Source organism: Momordica charantia (assembly GCF_013281855.1).
Source record: "Momordica charantia cultivar OHB3-1 chromosome 11 unlocalized genomic scaffold, Mcharantia_2.0 BLBB01000011.1, whole genome shotgun sequence".
NCBI lineage: Eukaryota > Viridiplantae > Streptophyta > Magnoliopsida > Cucurbitales > Cucurbitaceae > Momordica > Momordica charantia.
In genome coordinates, this window is record NW_028275159.1 from 495,848 (window position 1) to 514,417 (window position 18,570).

At 36.1% G+C, this 18,570-nt stretch overlaps 4 protein-coding genes across 7 annotated transcripts; all 4 read left to right on the forward strand.

Moving 5' to 3' along the window:
• The first annotated feature begins 1,224 nt into the window (after positions 1-1,224).
• LOC111011363 (uncharacterized) lies at positions 1,225-3,043 on the forward strand. Its single transcript, XM_022285096.2, has 5 exons — positions 1,225-1,489; positions 1,599-1,720; positions 2,052-2,216; positions 2,308-2,457; positions 2,684-3,043. Exons 1-5 carry the CDS (start codon positions 1,240-1,242, stop codon positions 2,747-2,749), a joined length of 753 nt encoding a protein of 250 aa, XP_022140788.2. The 5' UTR covers positions 1,225-1,239; the 3' UTR covers positions 2,750-3,043.
• Positions 3,044-3,590: 547 nt separating this feature from the next.
• Positions 3,591-6,214, forward strand: LOC111012778 (uncharacterized). 2 transcript variants are annotated; one of them, XR_002601615.2, is made up of 3 exons: positions 3,591-4,042; positions 5,000-5,221; positions 5,923-6,214. XR_002601615.2 is itself a non-coding variant. In XM_022287043.2 (2 exons), the coding sequence occupies exon 1, from the start codon at positions 3,696-3,698 to the stop codon at positions 4,020-4,022; it is 327 nt and encodes a 108-aa protein (XP_022142735.1). In that variant the 5' UTR covers positions 3,593-3,695; the 3' UTR covers positions 4,023-4,042; positions 5,923-6,214. The 2 variants fall into 2 exon arrangements, 1 of the variants encoding a protein (XP_022142735.1); XM_022287043.2 differs by lacking the exon at positions 5,000-5,221 and having other exon boundaries at positions 3,593-4,042.
• Positions 6,215-6,358: 144 nt separating this feature from the next.
• LOC111024532 (L-ascorbate oxidase homolog) lies at positions 6,359-12,258 on the forward strand. The gene is made up of 8 exons (XM_088119633.1): positions 6,359-7,674; positions 7,773-7,882; positions 9,374-9,644; positions 10,226-10,325; positions 10,431-10,776; positions 10,999-11,364; positions 11,514-11,592; positions 11,677-12,258. Exons 1-8 carry the CDS (start codon positions 7,537-7,539, stop codon positions 11,887-11,889), a joined length of 1,623 nt encoding a protein of 540 aa, XP_087975759.1. The 5' UTR covers positions 6,359-7,536; the 3' UTR covers positions 11,890-12,258.
• An 857-nt stretch (positions 12,259-13,115) lies between these two features.
• Positions 13,116-18,342, forward strand: LOC111006263 (TCP-1/cpn60 chaperonin family protein). Of its 3 annotated transcripts, none has more exons than XM_088119452.1 (13): positions 13,116-13,235; positions 13,644-13,747; positions 13,951-14,013; positions 14,156-14,212; positions 14,327-14,392; positions 14,544-14,655; positions 14,822-14,950; positions 15,286-15,357; positions 15,520-15,635; positions 15,936-16,012; positions 16,219-16,704; positions 17,107-17,422; positions 17,975-18,342. In XM_088119452.1, the coding sequence occupies exons 3-13, from the start codon at positions 14,008-14,010 to the stop codon at positions 18,119-18,121; spliced, it is 1,584 nt and encodes a 527-aa protein (XP_087975578.1). In that variant the 5' UTR covers positions 13,116-13,235; positions 13,644-13,747; positions 13,951-14,007; the 3' UTR covers positions 18,122-18,342. The 3 variants fall into 3 exon arrangements, with proteins under 3 accessions (XP_087975578.1, XP_022133788.1, XP_022133779.1); XM_022278096.2 differs by having other exon boundaries at positions 13,967-14,013; XM_022278087.2 differs by lacking the exon at positions 13,116-13,235 and having other exon boundaries at positions 13,560-13,747; positions 13,967-14,013.
• Positions 18,343-18,570: the final 228 nt, after the last annotated feature.

An 18,570-nucleotide genomic window follows, 5' to 3' on the forward strand; every position in this document is an offset into this window, starting at 1 on the left:
TATAGTAAAGAATATATATATATATATAATAAAAATGAATGATAAAATTAAAACTCATGCATCTTAAAAGAAAATAGTACCCAAAGGGTTATAGGGACGTGTCTTCTACTGATAAAACTCGGGTACCTTGTCTTAAGGTTATCATTTTTGAAAATACGGGTTTACATATCCACTTCTACGTATCAAATAAATTATATGTATCAAATAAATTATAAAAAAGTACGAAAATAAAATAAAAAAAAATACCTATTATTATAGATAAAAAGGCAGGATGTTTCCAAATTTTGGACATCTAAAAATATATGAGTATCCAACGTCATTCATGTGAAGCAAACTTTGTTGTTTGGTTGATGAGGATATCCACTCTTCTAGTAGCACTAGCAAGGGAGTTTGTTTATTTATTTAGTAGAACAATATTTAGGATGTCAAGAGGAAGGTTTTTTGTAGACATGATGTAAAGGTTCATAAAATGGGTATTTTTAAAGGCAACTTGCAAATATAGTAAAATCAAAGAGTTAATTATAAATATGGTAACAATTTTTTTCATTGGTAAAGATAGAAAAAAAAAAAGGGTTCAATATGTTTTATAATAAGGGGCTTTTTAAAATGAGGAAAAATCTTCCTAAATATATCAGGATGTGTTATATTAGATATATCTCTTATATATATTTTTATGCACAAATGATATGTCTTTTCATTAATTTATTTGTTAAAAATGCTTAAATTTACAATAATGATCAATTACATAATAATCTTATCCTAAGTTCACAATTAAAATTATTTTAACAAACAACATCTTATGCCAATATGAGGTTAAAGTTTAATAAAAGGTTATAATTTTCTCGTGGGATTCAAATTTTTAATCTTTTGATCGGAGATAAGTGTCTTAACCCGTTCTAAAACTTGTTCTGCCAATAAAAACCAGCAATAAAGTCTATATCTCTAAGAAAAAAAAATCCGGTGACATTTAAGACGTGGCACAATGCAATTGGTTTAGAGGTTCATGACAGGCAATACTCCCTCCTACAAAATACTAACACATAAGAGGCTGCCACTCCTATTATTGAGCTGAACCATCGAGACTTTATATTCACAAATCTACCATTTTCAGGTGATTAAAGACGCAAAAGTTTTTTTTTTTTTCCTCTCTTTTTCTTTTTAACTATTTTCTAGTTTTCTCAGCCATGATTATATGCTTTTTACTCGGAGAGTTCATTGACCTTGAAGAAAGGGAAAAAAATGATAAGAAAACTTAATGGTGAATTTGTGAGATACAAAAATTTGCCGAAACAGAAAAATTCTAAGCCTTTCTTTTTTCCTCAAGATTCAATTCATTCTTCAAGGAAGAAATTTCAAGAGGTCTTTCTGAGAATTGTGTACTCCTACCAATTTTCTGTGTTTGATCTCCTTTTTAGCCCATTCTTGATTCATTTGACAACAATTTTCGAGTTCATGAACCCCCTCGAGCATGCGATATCTCAAAATGGTGGTAATTTTTGAACAACTATATCGTCGATTTTGATTTGATTTGATTGAATTGAACAAGTTTCTTCCTGGTCTGATTTGTATTATTGAATAAATATTATTACAATGTATAGGAGATCTGCCAAGGGTGGAACTGCCTACCAATCCCCATGATTTGCCAACTCCTGAATCTTTGGGGCTTGTCTTGCGACATGCTCAACAGCTTCTAAGTGATTATGCCACCACTTCCTTGCCGGTAAGTATTATGGCCATTGTTATCGCCATTAATGAAACGATGAAACGATTATGAGGTTTTTTTTAGGACCCGTTTGGTAATATTCTCGTTTTCAATTTTTATTAAGAAATTTTAAAAATTGTATAGAAATTTTGAAAACAACGAAAACAAGTTTATTGTTTCTTATTTCCGTTTCTTATTTATCCCAAAACATAAATAAAAATATAGTTTTGTCATTTTTGAATCCATGACGTTGAAGCGTTGTAATAATGGCCTTAAATATTGCTCATAAGTACTTATGTTATGTGTTATGTTATTATGGTGTCTTGTGGAAAAATATTGTTTATTAAAGAGAATTGTTGAGCGATTGGAGCAAGAGGGGTGTTCCAGTGATCCAAATGTGAGGGCTCAAATCCAGGAAGAGTTGGTTCAAGTAGGACTTAGTATGCGACAATTTGGAGCCCTTCTTCTCGAACTTGGTCGTACGATCTTGACCTTTCGCATGGGACAATCACCCGTAAGTTCATAAACTGTCTCATAAATCTTTAAATTTTGAAAAGTGTCGACTAGATCTCGTTTAAACCAAATTGTTTTGATGGTTTTTTTAGATTGTGTTTCAAGATCTCGTTCAAAAGATTATATCTACCAATTCTGCCACCGATGTCTTTCGTGCTGTGGCCGAGAGTTCAGCTCGATTCTCCGGCCATACTACTGAAGATATCGCAAATGACTTGTGCAGCGATGACATACTTGCTAAGGTCAATCTTTAAACTATGTCTATACAGTTCAAGTATTTAAAAAAGTTTCTATCATTTCACGATTGCGTAATGACAAATTCAAGTGTCCGGTGGCGTAAATTTTAATTGGATAAAAAGTTGAAAGTTCAATGATCAGTTCATTACTTTATTCAATTCCCGTCACGGTTAACAAAAGCTGTGTCGGGAATTTGATTGGTATGTAATATAAGGTGTTGTGTTGTTGCAGGAATATATAGATATGTTAGCAACTGATATAAGCCGACGGTTGCTAGCCAGTACAGATCAGGAATAATATTAGTACACATCTCCAACTGGAAGAATATTATTGCAGATTCCTGGATGAAACTGAAGCCACTTTTTTTTTTTTTCCCTTCCTTGATTTCTCTCTAGATAATGCTTCTCCAGCTTTTTATTTTTTGTTTTAATTTTTTTTTTTCTCTTGTGCGTTGTCTTCTTAGACAGATTCTTATAATCTCTTTTATGCCTTAATCCTAGATGTTTGGGCCAAGGTCATTCTACTCATAAGAGGATGTAGGTTAAAATGGTAGAATATTGGCCTGTAAAATACAATTTTCTTTTATATTGATGCGATCATTCATTTTCGAATTTTTTAAGATTAAATTTATAATGTTTATGAGTTCGACATCAACATAAATAATGAATCTATGTCTTCGTAGTATTGCAAAATAGTCTACAAAATATACAAAATATAAATAAAATATTATTAATGTAGAAATAATATAAATAATTAAAAAATTTTACTTATTTGAAAATGTGGAAATATTTATTTGGTAATTTAAATATTTCTTAAAAAGATAATCTGTATATTTTATCCATCACATTTTAAATTGACAGGAGATTGACACATAGTAGGAAAAGGAAACAAACAAACAAAAAACTGTATCTAATTAATTTTAAAATAAATGTGTAAAAGTTGGCTATTCTTTTACAAATTTTATGAAATAATTACATAAATTATTTTTGGTAATTTTACACCAAAATCTAAAAATTCATAATTCATTCAAAGTCAATTTTGGGAAGAAAAAATACTGTTTTCAAGAGGTAACACGTGGCAAAATTCTATTGGTTTTGTTGTTTATGAAGGCAACCAACCGCCGTAGAGGATTTTTACTCTCACTATTCGCTTCTCCTCCCATTTCCATTTCAGCGGAGAGATTCAAGAAATCGCTTTTCTCGTCTGCGTTTCTGTTGAAGGTTTTCGCAGTTACAGTTCTCCCATGGCTCCCTCAGCTCCGTCAAGCTCAGCCCCTGAATTCCAATTGCCCAAAAAACCCCTTGGTCTGTTCGCAAACGCACTGAAACGCAAGGATAGCTTCATTCAGTTCTTCGCCATGACTGGTATTATGCTCTTAAGCGTCCGATCTTTGGGTCAGAAGTACCGTATCCACGACCTTCAAGAGGACACTTCGGCTCTCAAACAAGAACACGAAACCCTAATTGACCGTATGAAGAACATAAAGCGCAGCCTCCTTCACGAGGCATCCCTCGACCCCACCGGCTTCTTCGCATCCAGGCTTCGTCTTCTCTTCAGCGATGAAGATTGACGGCTTTAATTCTTCAATCTGTGAGTTTTTAGTCTAGGTTTTTATCTGTTTCCTGCTTGGTGTACCCGATTTACATTTTTGTTGTTGCCGTTTGTAACCTTCTAGAATGCTTGACGACGCCTTCCGTTTTCTTTTCTAAGTAATAACAAGGCCGATCCATTATTTGGATTAGTTTTGCCCTTTTGATTTTTGGTATTACAGAATTGGATGGTTGAATTTGTTGAATCGAGCAATACAAAACCCTAGTGATTTAGGATTTTAGTGATGATTCGGCTTTCTCGTAACCTCTGTCCCCTCGGTGATTGAAAGAAAAAAAAAAGGAAGAGAGATGATAACAGAAGAATTCTGTAGGGGTACAATTCTCAAGTGGAAAAAAATGGGATGCTGATTTATCCTGTGTCATCATTTCTTACCACTCAGGCCTAGATAGAAATGATAAGGTTATTGTGCTCAATACGCTGAACAAAACGTAGATGAAAGAATTTATGCAAGTTTTTGTAATACTTCGGCGTACCCGTAGGAAAATTTTCTTCCTGGCTAAGAAGATGATTGATACTGACATCCTGCTTCTTCTTGAAATAATGTGATCTTCTCATGGTAAGATTTGGAAAGGTGAAAAATGCTTTAGATAACAAAACAAAGAATTCATAAGTAGAAATAGTGTTTATATGCTTAACTTAAAAACATAAAACCAAAAATAAAATGGTTATTGAGGAACCAAGAAAATCTCTAGTTACCAAAGAAATTTGCATATAGATATCAATTTAGATCCATTGATGATTAGGCTTGGAAATAATGGCAGCTGATAACAGGAAGTCTGCTATTGCTAGGATTGTATGTTGAAACATCTTGTTCTTTTACCTTTAACTACTTAAAATGTGACAACTAATGATAAAGCTTCTTATTGTGTAATCTCTTGCGAAATTTCTGGCACAAGGGTACTACAAAGCTTATGGTGTGCAATTGTTGTGATGTAGGATAAAGGAATCCATTTGCTTAAGAGTTGTAGCTGATAGGAGAGCTGTTTGGACCCATCTTTTCAAGTCAAAGACATTGCTTATTAAACCGATTGTGCCCACAAACAAGCCAGAGGATAACCGCCAAGGGCCCACGTCCATGTTCAAGTGCTGGATAATTCTTAGAAAAATCTCTCTAAGACTAACATGGGACTCCCAGTCCCAACACCAAGAATCGATCTCGTAATTCTTCTAAAAGTACCTATTAATAAAAGAGTTCACTTTGTTTCTGCCTTGTGCCCACATGTTCTAGTGATGCCTGCATCATTCTCCTTTTCTTGGAACAAATTCCTCTAGAGTGCACCTTATGGGACTTGAGCATGGAATGCCAAGTTTATACCGATTCATGTAGGACAGATGAACTAATTCACTCAAAAGTTACAGTTGTCCTTCTGATCACTTATGATCAAGTACGATAGCAATCACACTCTAAGCTTATTCTGATCGGTTTGGACCCATCAATTTAGAAGCGTCTCATATGAATCAATTGGGTGTCGGTGTACCCCAACAAGAGGGTGAAAAAGTTTTCGAATGGCCCTCCCCAGGTGATGGATGGCAATATATGGTTACTAGAGAAGCTACTTCAAACTTGTTAGAGCTGTTCATTGATTCTCTAGAGCTCATCTAAAGCACCGATCAGATTTCTTAGTATTTGGGGCCTTAAAATATTCCCAACTAATTGCATTCAAGGGAAGTCTGGCCATCAAAGCTGTAGTACAATGGCGAAAAATTTTGACCCCTCTCTTGAGAAGAGGGTTTTTTTGTCTGAACCTTGTTTTTGAAGCGATTTGTAGACATAATGAGCATTTGATTTGAAAATAACTTTGCATCTATTGAGTTTAAATCTAAGTGGCGCGTTAACTGGCACTGTTGTAATGCTACAGGTTGCTTGGCTTGGCGATTTGGTTTACTGGATTGCGTAATTATGTGGGTATGGTTTCAATAATGTCCAGTCCACATGCAGCAAAAGGGGAGGCAGCTGTCTGTGGGTCAGTGTTGTTTTCTAGTGATAATTTGAACTTATTATATATATATATGGAATGAGCGCCTGTTGCGGAAATGTTTTCAAATTCTAGATTTGACGCTTCCTTCTTTTTAGTTTATTCATTAAAAACAGTCCCTTTCTGTTGCTTTTGGCAACCTCTTTATGCCGAAAATGGTCTTTTTGCTGCCTAATTACTGCAAAGATTTGCCTTTGCATTTGATTTGTTTGTTTTTTTCTTTTCTTTCTGATAATCGTTAGTGTTGGAGCTAATTTGCACACACCTTAGACTAATCACGTTTGATTCTATTACATTTTGTTGCCATGAAATACATAAAATTAATTCTTAAGTAGGTGCCCATCATGAGATTTGAACAAATTTCCTCTATATCTTTTTTATTTACAAATCATCGCACCTATGGTCCAACCAATTGGGATTGGGAGAGAATCAATCGATTCCTTTTCGGAATGTGATTTATTTCTTTAGGTTAATTTTAAAATACCCGGGGACTAAAAAGATAACCTTCAAAAAACAGAGTTGTGAGTTTTTTTTTTTAGTTCAAAAACACCCGAGATTTGAACTTCCAACCATTTTATTTGGGAATGTTAACCAATTAAGTTATGTTTAGGTTGGCATAAGATTATGTATGTTGCATTATTGCTATATATTGTTCCATTCCAAGTATACTAATGTACTAGAGTGATTTAACCATGGAACTATGCACATTTTTATTTAGTTATTTATTATCCAAGTTCAATAATTACATGGATGGAATCTATCCACAATTTTAGGATATAATAATAAATGTTTTATTTATTGAGCTATATTATAAGTTGATATTTCATTTGTCTTTTATCATTCTAACAATGCTGGCAAATAGTTGGAAAAATTAAATAGTTTTGCTAGTTACTATTTTATCAATGGTGTTAACAATATAGATGTAAGCAAAAGCACAATCTTCAAGCTTCAATAAATATATCAAATAGATGATCATGTTATAGATCTAAAAATTTTAAGGAAGGAAAATAAAACCCCCCGCTGACTCAATTGGGAATTCACCAGTCAGTAGCACATGCAATCTAAACCTTCGTCAAAACCATGCCATGTGAGAGACATACATGCAAAAATTCATTATATTTGTGCTAATGTGGGACCCCACCACCGACACTCCACACTCTCCTTCTTAGTTCTTCCTCTTGTGTTTCTTCCCATATTTCCCTTCCAGTAATTGAACTTTTTGACAAATTAAAAAGAAATATATAGTTTTTAATTCATTTAAAAAATAAAGAGCTGTCAAATTTTGATTCGTGGTTTCCATAACCAATCAGCACCAAAGTATGTTATTTTGCCTTTTCTTCCTTTTTTTTTTTTTTTTTTTTAAATTTTTCTCTTTTGCGGCCAAGACTCGTTTTCTAACTCACCGCTTTAGTGTTCCTGTGTCTGTATCCCACTTTAAATACTTCCCCCATTCCCTTCACCGTCTCCCACTCTTCTTCCCATTCCCACACACAGAAAATGCTTCCAAGTTCCGCCGGAGCTGCACTCTGTGCATTCCTCTGCTTCTTGGCCGCCGTCACCGCCGAAAATCCCTACCGCTTCTTCACCTGGAACATCACCTACGGCAACATCTACCCCCTCGGCATCCGCCAGCAGGTCGGTTAATTCTTCTTTACCATTTTTATCTTTTTGTAATTTTTTCTCCTTTGATCTGATGTCGTCAATGGCGGCCGTGATCTGTTCTTCCTCTGCAGGGAATCCTCGTCAATGGCCAATTCCCTGGCCCTGACATCCACTGCGTAACCAATGACAACCTCATCATTAATGTCTTCAACAGCTTGGATGAGCCCTTCCTCATCTCCTGGTACTTCAATTTAATTAACTCTCTCGGTTCTTCATTTTAATCGAAGAAGAATAATTAGAAGAAGATTATTATTAAAAAATAAAAACAAAAAACAAAAAAGAGTAAGGTACGACAACCACCGCCCCACTTACTGTGCAATTACAGTACGGTTTCAGTGGGAGAGTAGTTGTCGTGTTGCAATTAGTTTCTCATTACATAGATCTGATTCTCCTTCAACCATCCATTCACTTGTGTGTGTGTGTGTGTTTTTTTTTTTTTTTTTTTCACTTTACTTTTAGTTTTAAGCATGTTTTCGTGTCTTGTCTTTTAATTTGTGTCCCATTTTGGATCTGTGTCTGTTATTTTGACTAAAACTGGATTGATTTTGAGACCTGTTGTCAATTATTGCCAACATCTTTATTCTGTATGATTCTGGCTTAAATACTCAGCAATATAGTGGAAATTAATAGAACTGTGTTTGCTGAGGAAGCTTATTTATCATGATTAATGGAAGTCGTTTGAGTAATTAAGAAGGTCACTGCTTGTAAACATTGATGATTTGAATAATTTGATTTGATTTGGTTTTGTTTTGTTTTGGTGGTCCACTTTATTCCGAGTGCTTTTATGATGCATGTGTTACCACAAAGCAGAGTAGAGAGGGTTGTTGATTAGGATATTTGGCCCACGCACGAAAATTTCAGCACCTTCACTTTTATTTTCTTTTTCCTTATTTTCCTCTGATGGCACGCTTAACAATGTATATTTTTGTAATACCATATGCTATTTCTATCTAACATTTCAAATTAATTATGTCTTTCAATTTTTTTAAAAAATAAATCAATTACAAATTTGGTCTTTTATCTAATAAATGTCTAAACATGTTTATAAACTATTAGGTCTTAAAAGTTTTCGATTGCGGAAGACTTTTAATTTTGAATTCAATACATCATGAACTTTAAAAAAAATTTTGTAAATTAAATATCTATTAGACATAAAAGTAAAAGTTTCAAGATTCATTAAATGTTTTTACAAATTAGGAACTTACTGGACTTAATATTGAAAGTTTATAGTGTTTGTACTAAAAAAAGATTTTATCATTTAATCCAAAAATTGATAATTTCAGTTCATGCACTACTATTTTAGTAGTTAATTATTTTAAAATGAATATAATTTGATTTGACATCAACACGAGCTAAGCTCATAGTTAAAATATATTGAATATATTGTTCCAACCTCTTTCCCTGGGAGCGAAAGTTCAATCTCACATTATGTCTTAAAACGAACAACTTGACTTTGACTTCAGATGCATAAAGTGGTGGAAAAGACAAAATAGTTTGTTTTTCTTTTTAATTTTAAAATTTAATGACTTAAATGATATTTAATTAATGTAAACCTAACAAACTAACTTTTTTTTCTTAGAAAAAATATTAGCTTTTTTTTTTTTTTCGTTTTCCCCGGTGTGAATATGCGTCTATCCTATCGGAGGTTTGAAATTTGAATTGTGGAATACAGGAACGGGATTCAACAGAGAAGAAACTCATACGAAGACGGTGTTTATGGAACGACGTGCCCAATCCCTCCGGGGAAGAACTTCACCTACATTCTCCAAGTGAAGGATCAGATCGGAAGCTTCTACTACTTCCCCTCTCTCGCCTTCCACAAGGCCGCCGGCGGTTTCGGCGCCATCAGAATCCTCAGCCGCCCCCGCATTCCCGTCCCCTTCCCCGATCCCGCCGGCGACTACACCGTTCTCGTCGGAGACTGGTACAAATCCAATCACACGGTACGTTCGTTTTCAGGTTCAATCTTAATATTCTCAACTTTTTTAAAATGGGGAATGGGCTTCCCGCTGACTGCGGATCGCATTATCGCATTGGCATTCTCGCTACGCTAGTTCTGCGGTGCCTTCCGTCGGTAACCTGTGGGGTCCACCCCCTGACTTTTAAATTTTTTGAATTATTGCCCACCCAATCAAATGCTTCGCTTTTTTGTTCGGTGGGCTTTAATAATGAATCCAACCAAAAACTTAATACGCGACTTCATTTTCCCTTCACCAAAGTTCTCGTGTTTTTTTCCTTTTTTAATTTCTAAATTTTCATATTTACTATTCTATCTCTCTTTTTCTAGATACATTTATCATTCTATATCTAAATCTTTAAATATTTTATTTTATTATTTTTAAAAAAGAAAAATCATTGCCATTATATTTAAAACATATCATGCACCGGTTTTAAATGGTTTATTTACCTAATGATTTGGTTTTTACGTGATTGAATAAAAAAATAAGTACTAAAATGAAATAGGTTTTGGACCAAAATATAATTTGAACCTTCATAATTTTGTTCTCTAATCTTTGGCAAGCAGACGTTGAAGGCTCATCTGGACCGTGGTAAGAAGCTTCCATTTCCGGATGGCGTGCTCATCAATGGCCGTGGCAATGGCACCTCTTTTAGCGTTGAACAAGGTAGTTTACTTTCCTGGTTTAATCTGATCACTGATTCAAAGGAGAATGGGTATCCAATATGGAAACAAGATGATTGATTGTTAATTTTCAATGCTGTTGTTGCAGGAAAAACTTACCGATTGAGAATCTCTAATGTGGGGCTAGAGCATTCCCTCAACTTCCGGATTCAAGGTCACAAGTTGAAGCTTGTAGAGGTGGAGGGAACACACACCCTTCAAACAACTTACTCCTCGCTCGATGTTCATGTCGGCCAGTCTTACTCCGTGCTCGTCACGGCAGACCAGCCAGCTCAGGACTACTACGTCGTCGTTTCCACTCGTTTCACTTCTCGGGTCCTCACTGCCACCGGCATTCTTCGTTATAGCAACTCTGCTGGCCCTGTCAAAGGCCCCCCTCCCGGTGGTCCTACCATACAAATCGACTGGTCCCTCAACCAAGCCCGCTCTATTAGGTTGGCTACTTTCCATACACTCTATCCTTTTCAGCTTAGTAATAGGCTATAGATTAAACAACTCAGCGTAAGCGTTTAGATTTAATTTAATGGTAATTTAACATAGTTATTCCATTACACTAGTGAGTTTAGGCCATCGCTTTCACTAAACAAAACCAAGTGGTTAGGCCATTGCTTTCCATGTCTTGGTATAGTCTTGATTGTGGCCTTTTCTTTTTGTAGGACCAATCTTACAGCCAGTGGACCAAGGCCAAACCCGCAAGGGTCATATCACTATGGTCTCATAAACACAACTAAAACCATCATACTTGCAAGTTCTGCCGGCCAAGTCAACCGGAAACAAAGGTATGCGGTTAACAGCGTATCCTTCATCCCTGCTGACACTCCCCTGAAGCTTGCTGACTTCTTCAACATCGGAGGGGTTTTTCGCGTTGGAAGCATCTCTGACAGGCCTACCGGTGGAGGAATCTACCTCGACACGTCAGTGATGGGTGCTGACTATAGAGCGTTCGTTGAAATTGTTTTCCAAAACAATGAAAACATTATCCAAAGTTGGCATATTGATGGCTACTCTTTCTTTGTGGTCGGGTAAGCTCAATATAGTATTCACATACTTTAGATGCTTGATATATATGTTGTTGATATATATGTTGGTTAACTCTAATAGATATTTAGTTGTAATACCAGTCGATCTATGATTCGTGTTCTCGATTTCTGAAAGCGTTTTGTTTTTTCAGCATGGATGGGGGCCAATGGACGCAGTCTAGCAGAAACCAGTACAATCTCCGGGATGCAATTGCTCGTTGCACGACTCAGGCAAGCCTTGAGTTTCAATTCCCTTCTGGCTTTCTGCCAAACAATTCCTCTGTTTGAATCGCCTAACGATGGTGTTTGGTGCAGGTATACCCTTATTCATGGACTGCAATTTACGTAGCTCTCGATAACGTAGGGATGTGGAACGTAAGGTCGGAGTTTTGGGCTAGACAATATCTCGGACAACAATTCTACCTCCGTGTCTATACGACATCGACTTCGCTTAGGGACGAGTTCCCCATTCCAAAAAATGCTCTTCTGTGTGGCAGGGCAAGTGGTAGACACACCAGACCACTCTAAATCCATAGCATTCCAAATACTTAGATATCTGAGAGGTAGTTAATGCCTATCTTAGCTTCGGTATGTCATGGAAAAGCAATGTCTCTTTGCTTTTGTAATTGTCGTAGACTGGAATATCTATAGTTAGACCGCTCCCACTGATCGACCGACCCCAGCTCAGGGTCGGATCACATTCTTTCGCTAGATATCATTGGATTTCCTTGCCCATTTGGCCATCTCTTCTCTATATTGTTATCTATCAATGGTAGTTAATATCAAAATATTGCTTGAATCAAGTTTAAGCTTGTGCCGCATGTATCTTTTGTCGTGGATATTGTCACTCTTTTAAATGGAGTATAGTTGAGATTAAAAAGATGTTATTTGAGATTATGTCTGGAATTGTGAGAAATTGGATCTGATAATTTTTTCTATGTGAACTTTTATCGACGCTTAGAACTGGCTTGTTTGTTTTGTTTGAGGATCACTGGTGGGGAAGAGGGAAAATAACTACCATGCAAGCTGAAAATATCCTATTTCTTTGTGGGGAGCGAACAAATAAAATATAGAAACATATATAGTAATATAAGATTTTTTTAGTACATGATACGAGGACATGAACTTCCGACCTCAAATAAAATAGCGTATACTTTCATTAGCTATAAAATAAGTTATTCTAATGACTATCAATCCATTGTAATTACGCCATAATAATTTGAACCATGATAACATTTAATATAAATAATTTGAGTGAATAATAATAATTTTGTGTGAAAAATGAACCTAACAAAAGTTTGAGAAATATTAATTGAAGTGTATTTTCTTAAACATGTTTATAGGTCAAGTAAGTATTAAACATAGTAAGATAGCTATTGCTTGGTACACTAACATGAATATAATTTATTGGTCATGACATGTTGTCCATTTCATAGAGGTCAAAAGTTCAACTTTCCATTTATTGTACTAAAAATAATACAAAATATATAAATTAGGTTTAAAAAAAATTCAATTTGTACCCAGGAACGAAGCGGTGTACAGAGAAAACCTCAGCAACCCAATCGAAACTGTAGGGAAATGTTGGATTTGGGTTGGGTTAAGTTTCTAAGAACCGATCGATTCGGTCATCAGTTAATAAATTAAATTATTGGTTTATTATGAACCGAACCGATTATATATAAATGGTAAAAACCGACCAGCGGGGGTTAATCAATACTACGGTTGGGGTGTTGTTTATAACCGGAAAGAACGAGGGTTTGGGGGTCTTTGTTCAGGCGCCGCTCTCCCGTAGAAGCTCCATCGTGTTTCTTTCTCGTCGTCCAGTTCCAGCGGAGGACCAACCGATTTTTAGCAGTTTTAGAGGGGATTTTGGGGTTTGGATCTGCAACTGCTGTTGTTGTATTTAATTGAAATTCCTATTTTTGCGACACTTTCTTTTTGGATTTCACAGTTTTTTTCTTTCCCCTTCCTTTCTGTATTGGACTCTCAGAAATGGGATTTTAAATTTTGCCACTTTCCTTTTCTTCGGAAATTAGGGTGTCGTTTTGAGTTCTCTCTCTCTCTCTTTTTTTTTTTTTGCCTTTCTGCAAACCGACCCAAACCGATTTCACTAATAAACCGAATCGATTTTTTTTAAAATAAATTTTTGCTGAAAATGGAACTGAACCGATCAAAATGTCACCGCTACGACCTAATAGAGCCCGCTAAGTTTCAGTAAAGCCCAAGTGCTCTCCATCTCACTGCCTCTCCCCTCTCTCACGATCTCAATCTCACGATTTCAGAAACTCTTGCCTCTCATACTCTTCTCACTGCCGCCATCCGCCGTCCGCCCTCGCCCGTCGCCGCCGTCTATCGCCTCTCATCTCAGGGTTCATTATCGTCCACGGTAATGATTTATTTTAGAGCTTTATTTTTTCCTTTTTAGTTGTGAGTGAATTTTTGTGGCTGCTCGAAAAGTTTGCAACCTAGTTCTTAAAGAAAAATCCGGAAACGGAAATGGTTGCCGAGTTGATTCTGAGCGATCCTTGGCTTGCTTTGTGGTTATTATCCAGTATGTCTCATTTCGTTTTCTTTTTATTGACTGAAAAGCGGTGCAACGTTTCAGGTAGTTCATTCTTCAGTTAGGTCTCAGTTTCCATCATTTCTATGGCGGTAAGTTAGTTTCTAGAGACTATACTTTTCTAGTTCATTCTTCAGATGTTTCCATCATTTCTATGACAGTCATTGCTCATCTTGTTTGTTATTGTTTTTATCTAGTTTTGTTTGTTTATTACGTGAATGTCAAACTTTGTAGGTCGACAAAATCCTGAAAGATGAAGCGAACGAAGAGAAGGGGGAGCGTGCTAGAATGGTAAGTTTCAGAATTCGTGCTGTTTTAGAGATTTGATTATACTACCAGTACCAGTAGAAGTTTCTTCGCTTTTTCCCATTCGTAAGTTTAATATCTTTCAATCACTTTTCTTAGGCATCATTCATTGGTGCTATGGCGATTGCTGATTTGGTTAAGACAACATTAGGACCAAAGGGGATGGTAAGTCCCACTGCTTATTCTTCCTAAATATATATATATATATTATAACCAGATACCAATGTGACAAAATGAAACAACGGATTACTAGCTTAGCTGGTCTCTATTTCTTACCTTTATATGATTCTGTGATTGTGCATGTAATACCTTCCAGGACAAAATTCTCCAATCTACTGGCAGAGGACGGCAAGTCACTGTCACCAATGATGGTGCCACCATTTTAAAATCTCTCCATATTGATAACCCAGCAGCCAAAGTTCTTGTTGGTATCCTTTGTCGAGTGTTTGCCGTGTTTTATCTTTTACGCAATTGCATGGCTATTGTAGTCCTGGAAGTTTGTTTAATTCTTGTATGGGTACTTCATTTATTTTACTGTTGAAGTCGTGCCTTTCCTATGGCTTTATATGAAGATTCTTTGACCACAAGTTTAAGACATATCAAAAGCTCAAGATGATGAAGTGGGTGATGGCACAACCTCAGTTGTTGTTCTGGCGGGAGAACTTCTAAGGGAAGCAGAGAAATTGGTTGCTTCAAAGATTCATCCGATGACAATTATAGCAGGTATTTTTATAATTATGTTTATGCTACGTTACTGTATAGACATCTAGAGGTATGACATGGAGATGAATCTACTTTCTCTTCTCTATGTGTGTGTGTGTGTATGTATGCATGCATGCCATGTCTCCTTCTCTCTCTCCCTCCTCCATTTTTCATTTTTCATTCTCTGGCAGCTAGATGGATTATTTGACTATCTGTTAACCTTTCTTACCATTTTATTCAATCTTGGGAGCTTTTTGATGCTTTTACGTTGTACATCATGTTTTCTGCAGTTTTCATTTTTTTGTGGTACCTTGTAACGAGTCTCAAACTTATGACGATTCATTTGAAACTTTCAGGTTATAGGATGGCTGCAGAATGTGCTCGTAATGCCTTGCTGCAGAAAGTTGTGGATAACAAAGGAGATTTAGGTATTATGCCCATCTTTTCTATCATTTTACCTTTTCTTGGTCTAGCATGAGACTGAAGTATATTTTTCTAATCAGTAACTTTAGTTTCAAATCTTCTATGGACTAGAATAGAACTGTTCTCCATCTTATATATTCTGAAGCAACACATTACCCTTTTTTCAGAGAAATTTAAATCAGACTTGATGAAGATTGCAATGACTACCCTGAGCTCAAAAATTCTATCACAAGACAAGGAGCATTTTGCCAAATTGGCAGTGGATGCTGTAATGAGGTTAAAGGTGAATGCTCATTCATAATATATTTATAGTGATTTTGGTTAAAATTATGTAAGAACAAGTTTGGTTCCAAGTTTAAATATATTGATGTTTATTGTTGGCTGCTGCTATTAGATGGATACTGTTCTCCATGTAATATATTCTATGTTCATGTGTGTGTGTGATGAGAGGGAGGGAGGGAGAGAGACACATGTTAAATGCTATGTAGCTGTGTTCATGTTGTGTTGGTGTGTTTTTATATTCCTTTCCCTTTGGGCATGTGTGTTCTACTTTTATTTGATATTTGCTTTGTTGAAATTGCAGGGCAGCACAAACTTAGAGTCAATTCAAATCATCAAGAAACCTGGAGGATCCTTGAAGGATTCCTTTTTAGATGAAGGGTGAGTTTTGGTTTAGTGTTTTTCCCCACCTTATAACAAGTTTGAAGCCTATACAAGTATGCTAAAGTTACAAATCCACATTCTAAAGGGTATATAATATAACTAGAAAATGTAAAAAATTGGTCATAATTTCTTTTATCCTCTTGGAAAAATAGTTTTTTTTTAATAAATAAAATTTAGTTTGGTATTGTATTTTCTTTCCTCAGGTTTATTCTTGACAAGAAAATTGGTATTGGGCAACCGAAACGCATAGAGAATGCCAAAATTTTAGTGGCAAATACTGCTATGGACACTGACAAAGTTAAGATTTATGGTGCTCGAGTTCGTGTTGATTCAATGGCAAAAGTTGCTGAAATTGAGGGAGCTGAAAAGGAAAAAATGAGAGAGAAGGTGAAGAAGATAATTGCTCATGGAATCAACTGTTTTGTTAACAGACAGTTGATCTACAATTTCCCAGAGGAACTATTTGCAGATGCAGGAATACTTGCTATTGAGCATGCTGATTTTGATGGCATAGAGCGTCTGGGTTTAGTAACTGGTGGTGAAATTGCTTCAACTTTTGACAATCCCGAATCTGTGAAACTTGGACATTGCAAGTTGATCGAGGAGATTATGATTGGCGAGGACAAACTGATCCATTTTTCAGGTGTGGAAATGGGTCAGGCTTGTACAATTGTGCTGAGGGGTGCAAGGTATTTTAAAAAATACAGTAGATTTCGTTTATCTCATTTTACAGATATTTTGGAGTGCTTTATTATATTACAGAGAAACATAAATTCCTAGAGAATTTTTCTATACTTTGGTCAGTTAATAATTTTTTTAACATAATATTTATCATACATTTCTATGGATGGTTTATTTCTGATAAAAAAAAAGAATGGTAAATATCATAAAGTGATTTTGGACCTCTGGTGCAAGAAGGCTTTATCACCTACAATTGTTACCCTGCAATTGGTGTCCAATCAGATGAACCCTCAGTTGGATATTTTTTAATGATTATTTTTACATTTACATTTTACCTTGGAGCTGTCTCATTTGAGTTGTTATATGTTTTGACAGTGCTATTTTTGCGTCTTGTTTTTGTTGTTTGCCAGTCATCATGTCCTTGACGAGGCTGAAAGGTCTCTGCATGATGCCTTGTGTGTACTGTCTCAGACAGTCAATGACAGCAGGGTCCTGCTTGGAGGTGGATGGCCTGAGATGATTATGTCAAAAGAAGTGGATGAGTTGGCTAGGAAGACTCCTGGGAAGAAATCGCATGCTATCGAAGCTTTTTCACGTGCTCTTCAGGCTATTCCAACTATCATCGCTGATAATGCTGGGTTGGATAGTGCTGACTTGATTGCACAGCTCCGGGCTGAGCATCACAAGGAAGGCTGCAATGCAGGGATTGATGTCGTCTCCGGATCGGTAAGTGTTGAGATCGAAACATATTTTAGAAGGGTAACACCTCAATTTTTAAAACAAATTGCTGCACTGAATACATATCATATGTAGGAAGATACAGTCCCCAATCCTCATGATGTGGCAATCCCCCGTTCTTTTTGTTATGTTATTTAATTGATTGTAGATTAAACACTCGTCATGTTAGAATATTGAAGCTCAATAAGACATAGGCTGCGAACTGAAATTTGTCGATAGAAGATTGCCATTTTGTTCCATGCTTGTACAATAGGGAACTTTTTAAGTTAATCAACTAGGTTTGTCCAACTGCATTAGTGCCACTCAGTTTGGTTCCTAACGACAGATTTGCTTGAAAATATTCTTACAACCCTGGTTGAGGGCCAATTAGTTTCATACCTCAAGCACCTCCCCTGATACTTCATTAGAGCTGGCCAATCTGTAATATGAAGCAATGTCATTAATTCACAGGACAAAGAGAGACTCCCTGACTCTACGCCATAGTTTATTGTGTTCAAATTTCTTCTTTAACCCTGTTCTGTTGTGTGATATCTGTGACAGGTGGGAGATATGGCAGAACTTGGCATCTCAGAAGCATTCAAAGTCAAGCAGGCCATACTGCTCTCTGCAACAGAGGCAGCTGAGATGATTCTTAGGGTTGATGAAATCATAACTTGTGCCCCACGGAGGAGAGAAGATAGAATGTAAAAGAGTGGTTTAGTCTGTAAGGAACTGTGTTTTCTATCTTATGACATATATTTATTGCCATCAGTGTTTGTGAATGTTTGTCATATGTAAGGCTGGATTTTGTAGGGAGGTTGCATTTTCTTGCAAGAATTTTGGGTTTTCCGCACGCTGCCGAGTTTTTCTGATATGGCATTCATTGATGAACTTACAAGAGGATGCATATGTTGTTTGGGTTTTGGTTACCTTATCCTTTTGTTCTTCAACCTTTTATTTTCCTTCTGTCCATTGCCAAAGGATGTTTGTGTTGGTGCCCATATTTAACTTGGTTTCTGAATATACTACTGCTTCAGAAACCAAGTTAAAAACTTGAAAAAGAAGGTAAAAGTAAAACGTGTTCTTATTGTGACTTCATTTCAATGTATGGATTGTTTTGTTTTGGAGTAAACTGCGAGATAGAGTTGGAAAATGGT